The following is a 7,833-nucleotide window of genomic DNA, read 5'->3' as shown; positions in this document are numbered from 1 at the left end:
TGTTCCCACAGTGAAAAATGACACAGCAGCCAAAAGAACAGCACGCTCCATGTTAAAATATTGACGAGTGAACTTTGTGGCTGCTTACCGTTGCTGTGCTGATGTACTGAGTCACAACCTGCTCGTAAGGGTCGGAGGAAAAGACCCTGAAGGGCCTGTAACCTACATTAATCTTTCACAACAGCATTGAGACCAGACATCAGGATGTATTATCTCTTTGACCCAATTAGCCTCTGTGATCCTCAAAACCTGGGTCGGTTTGACTGATACATGACACAGATTCAGCCACAGATCAATATAAAATGTTTATTCTGGATTCAAAGCTTTTGTCACACATTAACACAGAGCATTTTGAACAGACTGTGCCTTCGTTATCAGCTTCAGTTCAAACAAAAATGAGCTTTTTCAAAACAGCTTATTATTTCAGATGCAATATTTCTGTTCAATCTTTTTTTCAGTGATGCTCATGGATATTACAACAGTGTAACCAACAATCAAACAAGATGCAAATGTTACATGAATTATTATGAGAAAAAAACAGTAATAGTCATGATGTATGGGTACATGAATGTAGACGACAGCAGGTTTGGTTAAAGTCAGACATTAGAGAGTTCAGTACACATGAGGATAAATGAAAGTCTGGGTGAATAAGTGAACTGTGGATTCAGCTGAGACCACACAGCTGGCGCATGTTTTCCTCCCACCGGCGAAGAAAGGAGCAGAACGCTTCACTCAAATTTATTCACCACCGTTTATTTTGCAATTTAGGATGACTTGGCTAAATACCCTCACATAAATAACAATGCATAGTTAAGGGTTATTATAAATGGTGGCTTTGCGTGACCACATCAAAGATTTTATTGATTTTGTTACTTTTTACATGATGCAGCAGAGCCAGGAGGGATATTTCAAGAGTTTCCAAGTTGCATGTTGTTAGGATTACAGAGTAAATAAGTTGGCTATGGTCATATTTCTTTTTATGTCAGTGGAAGTAAGAGGCTTATCATTTGCTTTTTATGCTTATAATCCAACTGGACACATACCTTTTTTATTGTGCTGCAGGTCTTTCACTGGATGAGACATTATTCCCAACAGTTAACTAGTGGGATGTCAGTAACTCTCCCCTGAGTTTAGCTGTGATCTTGTAATCTAAAGGCTTCAGTGTGAGACCATAGGTGTAGTTCAAAGACTGATCCTCTTCGGGACATCTCTCAAAGCTACATTGGTGGAGTAAAACTGCAAAGAACAAAAATATCTCGACTTTAGCGATCTGGTCCCCAATGCATCGTCTCTTCCCTGCTGAGAAGATCATAACGTTGTTGGTTATATCCTTGTCAAGGGAGCCGTTTTCATCCAGGAAGCGCGTGGGGTCAAAGATGTGTGGGTCCTTCCACTTCAGGGGGTCATGATTGATGGACCACTGATTGATGAAGACCACCGTGTCTTTGGGGATGTGGAGACCTTCGATGGTTACGTCTGAAGTTGTTGAGTGGGGGATGGTGACGGGGACAAAGCTGGTGAAGCGCATGGTTTCATAGATGAAAGCGTCCAGAAGGGCCATATGACCCCGGTCCTCGATGGATGGCAGCCTGTCTCGTCCTACGACCTTATCAATGAGCTCATGCAATTTGGTTTGTATGTCCTGGTGTTTAGCTAGCAGCAAGACAATCCAGTGAAGAGCAGTGGAAACAGTATCCAGGCCTGCTCCGATCAGGTCAGACACTGCCCCGTCTGTGTGGGCTTTGGTGAGTCCGTTGTCACCGTCAGACTTGTCAATCACACCAATAAAAGCATCGCTCATGTCTCTGGTGACCTCTGGATCAAACGTCTCTCTGTGCTTGTCCACCTTGTTCCGGATGAATCCAGAGAACTCTCGATTCAGGTTTTTAAATCTCTCAAACATACTGCGCACAGGATTAGGAAAAGACTGAAGCCAAGGCATCACATCTACTAAACTGCCAGCCCCAACTGTCCGTCCAAACTCGTCTATCCTCTGCAACAAGGCTCTGAACTCGACATCATCATGTCCATAACGTTTCCCGAAGCACAAAGCACAGATGACGTTAGCTGCAGCTACTGTCAGCTCATGAGCAGGGTTGAAATGTTGGCCCTGAGCACTGAGTTTCAGGAAAATCTCAACCAACTCTGTGGCCTCAGCCACAATTTGCAGCTCAAAGGCTTTCTTGGTCTGGCTATTGGCCGATGAGAAGGCTCTGATGGTTGATTGAGCTACTTTCCTGTGCATCTTCCACTGTTTGCTATAATTGGTGAAAGTCAGACTTGTCCCCCCAGAAACCACCTGAAAAGAGACAAAGTTTGGTCTGCCTGCAAACTCAGTGCTGTGCTGTATCAGAGCCTGACGTATCGCCCTGTCTCCATTCAGAACCACAATATCACTGCAGCCCAGCCGGATCTGGTACACGTTTCCGTACTTTTTGGCCAGCTCAGCGAAGGTGATGTGAGGCCTCTGGCCCAGCTGCATGGCGTTGCCCACCACCGGCCAGGCAAAGGGTCCAGGTAGTCTTTTCTTGAGCCTGAGGTTCCTGACCCACAGGCAGGCTTCCAGACAGAAGAGGAAAACAAAGGAGGCGACCAGAGCAGGCTGGACCTGTCCACTCCATTCCCTGACGATGCCGCTGCTCTTCACACCAAAGTCTGCATCCATCTGAGCCACTGTGGTATCCTCCAGTTATGCTTCTATCCACTTGCTGCCTTAACACTTCGCTTATATGTATCTCCTCAGTGGGAGGGGTCAGCCACTCAGGTTTTTTATTATCTCTCCCCTCCCACTTTGACCACAGCCTGCAGACCTTAGTCCTATTCCCACTCAGGCCTTCTGCCAGCAATGTCCCTCCAAGGATGAGGGAAAGGGGAAAGCAGCTACTTAATAGGCCCTGTTGCCAAAAACTTCAGATTTATAGTTTGTAGAGCGCGTCACAGATATCACTGTGAAACTTTAAAAAGATGAAAAACTTCATGTACTTTTATAGCCTGAGAGATGCTTTGTACAAAAAAAAAAAGTTACTGATGTGTTTAAGTTGAACAATGATGCACTTGAGCAGTGTCATGGAAAAGGGTGGATTGTTTGTGCTGTGTGGGAGCATATAGCACACGTAATGGACAATAATCTGGAGTTGTTTGTGTTTCCCGCTGAGGTTTGATGACTTTGCCGTATGCACTTTCCTATGGACTTTCCGTGGCCATTCTAAACATGATTTGGTTTCTGTTATTTACAGCCAAGCTGTTAATTATAACCATGCAGGGGAAAAGGGCTCTGGGATATCACCATGAAACGGCAGGTTTGAGCTCCAAACACCAAACAGACACAAAGTGAACAATTTATAATGCCCAATAAAGCATATATACAACATTACTGTAGACATAATAGCCTTTTAAACAAAGGTCATTGAGATAATGTAGCTGTTAGGGTTGTGGCTGCTGCATCAAAATAGTTTTAAACAGACTTCAGATGAGAGGAGTTGAGCTATAAATCAGCTCATGTGGCTTCTTGTGCAACAAAAGGAGGAACTTAAAAAAACATCAGTTTTGGTTTTAGTGATACTCAGCCACAAGGCAAGTCGACAAGAACTTTCTATTTTTGCCAAAATGAGCGATGATAGACATACTAAAAGATCAACAAGCCTAATATCACACTGTGTGCACATTTTAACGCTTGCATTTACTTTGAGTGTTTAAAATGAGCTTTAACTGCAGGTTTAAAGAAGTGTTCAAACAACAATCAAACAGGACACATTCACCATTGAGAAATCATCACTTTATTTATTTCAGTTATAGCTTATTTTCCCATCATATAAAGCCAACACATGGATCACATCCTTTGTGAGGGTGTACTGAAACATTCAAGGCTTTAAGGGTTTAATTTGCTGCCTTGACAGAGACAGAGGAGCACAGGCCTCGGACACTGTTACATCAATTCTTTAACGCCGAGGCTCAAAGTGAGTGAACTCACATCCATGTAGCTTTGACAAAGTGACATTGTAAACAAACATGTTTTTCAGAATGAGTGGAAGAAGTTTGCTTCACGTGTATGTGTGTGTGTGTGTGTGTGTGTGTGTGTGTTTCATACTTGTGCAATGTGTGTGTTTAGCATCGTGTAGCTGCAGTGCTTGTACAGTAAAAACGGAACCCTGGATGCAAAAAAAAAAAAAAAAAAAAACTTGTGAAGTCTTCAAGGTTCATTGCAGTGTCTTTCCTTCATCTCCCAGACTGTGATGGATGTCTCTTGAGTAAAGACTTCCTCCTTCACTAACAAACCACTTCAATAAGCATTCTTTACTTCATGTGTTCATATACTTTGTGTACAGTAGATAGTGAAATACATTAAAATTCATTACACTTATTGTCATACCTGAAATAACAAATAAAGAAATGTAACTGCTTTAAGTGGCAAAGGTTAAATATCATCTTACATATTCAAATAAAGAGCATTAAGGGACTCTATAACATTCACAAGCATCTCATACACCGTTGTATTAGTTTAGATTGACATGTAAGGAAAGTAGCTAATTCCTGCATACACATAATACATGTACATGCATGATAGTGGATGTAAATCAAGCACAACTCACAATTATTTACAACATCTGATCAAGTATAGAGTATCATGTGAGCTGAAGTTTATCCCCACAGCCACAAAACTTCAGATTCATCCTGTAGCAAACCTTAGAGATCATGTCCCAAACAATACAAATACAGTCTGTGTTCAGATAAGCATTAAATATCATCATTAAATATGAAAACCTTCCAACATTTAGATTCTGATACTCACTGTTAAACGTCATTGGTGGAGAAGAGTTTGCTGGCCTTGAGTCACAGTACTGGGACGTGCTGTTCATGCCGGGGAAACTAAGCCAAGCAGCTTTCCCCTGAGCTTGGCGCTGACACAGAACTGGAGCGGCTTCAGTGTGAGGCCGTAGGAGCAGTCTAAAGAGGGGGGCTCAGAGGGGCTGCTCTCAAAGCTACACTGGTGCAGCAGGATGGCTGTGAATAAAAACACCTCCACCTTGGCGATCTGGTCGCCAATACATCGTCTCTTACCCGATGAAAAGATCATCACATTGTTGGTTACGTCCCTATCGAGGGCCCCGTTTTCATCCAGGAAGCGCGTGGGGTCAAACACATGAGGGTCCTTCCACTTCAGAGGGTCGTGGTTGACTGACCACTGGTTGATGAAGACTACTGTATCTTTGGGGATGTGGAGACCTTCGATTGTGACATCAGAGGTGGTGGAGTGTGGGATGGTGACGGGGACGAAGCTGGTGAAGCGCATGGTCTCATAGATGAAAGCATCCAGGTACGCCAGGTTGATTCTGTCCTCTATTGAGGGGAGGCTGTCTCGTCCTACGACCTTATCGATGAGCTCGTGCAGCTTGGCTTGCATGTCCGGGTACTTGACCAGCAGTAGGAGGATCCACTCCAAGGCAGTTGACATTGTGTCCTGACCTGCCCCAATTAGATCTGTGACTGTTGCCTCGACAAACTCATTGGAGAGCCCACTGTCTTTTCCATAATCAATCACATTGATGATGGCATCACTTATGTCTCGGGTCACCACAGGGTCAAAAGACTCCCTATGCTGCACCACTTTACCCTTCACAAAGGCAAAGAACTCCTCATTGAGGTTCTTGAAGTTCTCATAGACGCTGCGGACTGGGTTGGGGAAAGACTGAAGCCAGGGCATGACATCTACCAGGCTACCTGCCCCCACTGTCTCTCCAAACTTGTTCACCTTTTTCAGCAGGTTCCTAAACTCCAGGTCCTCATGTCCATACCGCCTCCCAAAGCACAGAGCGCACATGACGTTAGCAGCAGCCACTGTAAATTCATGAGCAGGGTCAAAAAAACGTCCGTCAGTGCTGTGGCGTAAGAATACCTGCACCAGCTCCATGGCCTCAGCTGTTACATGCTGCTCAAAGGCTTTCTTGGTCTGACTGTTTGCAGAAGAGAAGGCTCTGAGGCTGGACTGAGCTATTCTTCTGTGTGCTTTCCACTGTTTGCTGTAATTGGTGAAAGTCAGACTCCTGCCTCCAGAGATCATCTGGAAAGAGACAAAGTTTGGTCTGCCTGCAAACTCAGTGCTGTGCTGTATCAGAGCCTGACGTATCGCCCTGTCTCCATTCAGAACCACAATATCACTGCAGCCCAGCCGGATCTGGTACACGTTTCCGTACTTTTTGGCCAGCTTGGAGAAGGTGATGTGAGGCATCTGGCCCAGCTGCATGGCGTTGCCCACCACCGGCCAGGCAAAGGGTCCAGGTAGTCTTTTCTTGAGCCTGAGGTTCCTGACCCACAGACAGGCTTCCAGACAGAAGAGGAAAACAAAGGAGGCGACCAGAGCAGGCTGGACCTGTCCACTCCATTCCCTGATGATGCTGCTGCTCTTCACACCAAAGTCAGAGTCCAGTGCCATGATGACTTAATTTCAGATCAGCTTTTTCTTAAAAGAAGAACAAAGATCCTCACTTTTTATAAAGTTTCTGCTGTTTTTAAGCTTAGATTGAAAAAAAAAAAATCAAATAAGTTTCTGTAAATCCATGATAGTCAGTGAGGTCATTATTAAAATCAAAAGTTGAATCATGGATAAAAGAAGTGAGTAAGGTAGAAGTTTTTCTCTTTTCATCAAGATTGAAGGCTTAAGTGCCTGCTTTTTGCCTCACTCCAGCGTCTTATATGTTTTGCAGTAGGTGGGCAGGGCTCAGGGTAACTTTCTTACTCCTCCCATTGTGGTAGCCCTGTAGACCCCACTATATCATCTCTCTGTTGTCGCTCGCTGTTGGAGGCGCGCACTTGTGTGAGTCCCGGGACACCGTGAGCGTGCAGCGTGAGCGCACCGTCCACTGCAGGGAAGAAAGACTCAGCAACTGGTGACCGAATCAGAGGGAAACGTGACGAGCCAATTCATTTGACTAATTGGAGGACTGGCACATTCTGCACGTTTTAAAGTGTTTCTTCTAAACACTGCAGAGGACTCGGCGTGCGCTCTTTGGCTAGTGTTTGGTTACGGTTTGTCAAACTCTGGACGGAGTTTATATTTTAATTAAATTTCTTTAAAATCAATTCTAAACTAATTTAGTAACGTGCGCGCGATTTATTTATTTTTCTGGCATGTTTGTTGATCTTCTTAAAACCTTGCATGCTCGCGCGTTCTGCGTAATTTATTATGAAAGTTAAAGTGGATTTGTGCAGATGTGCTTCACACGTTGCAAAAACAGAAACTGTCCCAGTGATTATTAAACACTGTGGACTTTTTATTCCCTCTGAGTCTTCTATAAAAACCTGTAGAATATGTTTAGTATATGATGTGGTTGATGGTTCAAAAAATGTAATCAGAGTTTGTTAAAGCTGAGAAAAAAAAGTTGCTCACCTAACAGCAGCCTATCTCCAGTGTCCTATAATGTTTTTTTAAATTTAATTTGTATTGCTTGATTGTTTGAAAGTCCGTCTTTAATGATATATTTCGTAATCAATAAAATAAACATTAAACAGTCTCTCAACACTGGTCACCATAAAGTAGCAAACCTCATCATAAGCATGCCTTAGAGGGAGAAAAAGCACACCTTTGACTTTAAAGCAGTTTCGGGTTAGCTGTGAAACCCCATAAGAAAAAAAAAACAGCTGAATCATCAATTTGGAAATATAACACCTTTCTTTCTTTGTGACACATTTTTCACCTCAGCATCTGGCAGTGACAGAAAACTTGAGTGAAATCTCGCATGACAAATCCAGCACAATAAGTCAGTGTGGAGAAAGCATTAAATATTGATATTTGAATTTGCTGTGACTTTTTCTTCCCCCCTCCACAACACATGAACT

The 7,833-nt window shown here is 43.5% G+C and overlaps 1 protein-coding gene and 1 pseudogene across 1 annotated transcript; both read right to left on the bottom strand.

Moving 5' to 3' along the window:
• Positions 1-292: 292 nt before the first annotated feature.
• LOC141806976 (cytochrome P450 1B1 pseudogene) lies at positions 293-2,685 on the bottom strand (annotated as a pseudogene).
• A 1,081-nt stretch (positions 2,686-3,766) lies between these two features.
• Positions 3,767-6,723, bottom strand: cyp1c1 (cytochrome P450, family 1, subfamily C, polypeptide 1). The gene has a single exon (XM_074691954.1). The coding sequence runs from the start codon at positions 6,428-6,430 to the stop codon at positions 4,853-4,855; it is 1,578 nt and encodes a 525-aa protein (XP_074548055.1). The 5' UTR covers positions 6,431-6,723; the 3' UTR covers positions 3,767-4,852.
• Positions 6,724-7,833: the final 1,110 nt, after the last annotated feature.

This window comes from Halichoeres trimaculatus, unplaced genomic scaffold, assembly GCF_033239565.1.
Source record: "Halichoeres trimaculatus isolate MK-OKI-2021-1 unplaced genomic scaffold, fHalTri1.1 fHalTri1_scaffold_17, whole genome shotgun sequence".
Classification (NCBI taxonomy): Eukaryota; Metazoa; Chordata; class Actinopteri; order Labriformes; family Labridae; genus Halichoeres; species Halichoeres trimaculatus.
The sequence above is the reverse complement of the archived record's forward strand: the minus strand, read 5'-3'. Positions and strand labels throughout refer to the sequence as shown.

What these genes read in the sequence shown, in the direction of transcription:
- cyp1c1 (XM_074691954.1), bottom strand. Translation starts at nt 6,430, where the DNA reads ATGGCACTGGACTCTGACTTTGGTGTGAAGAGCAGCAGCATCATCAGG.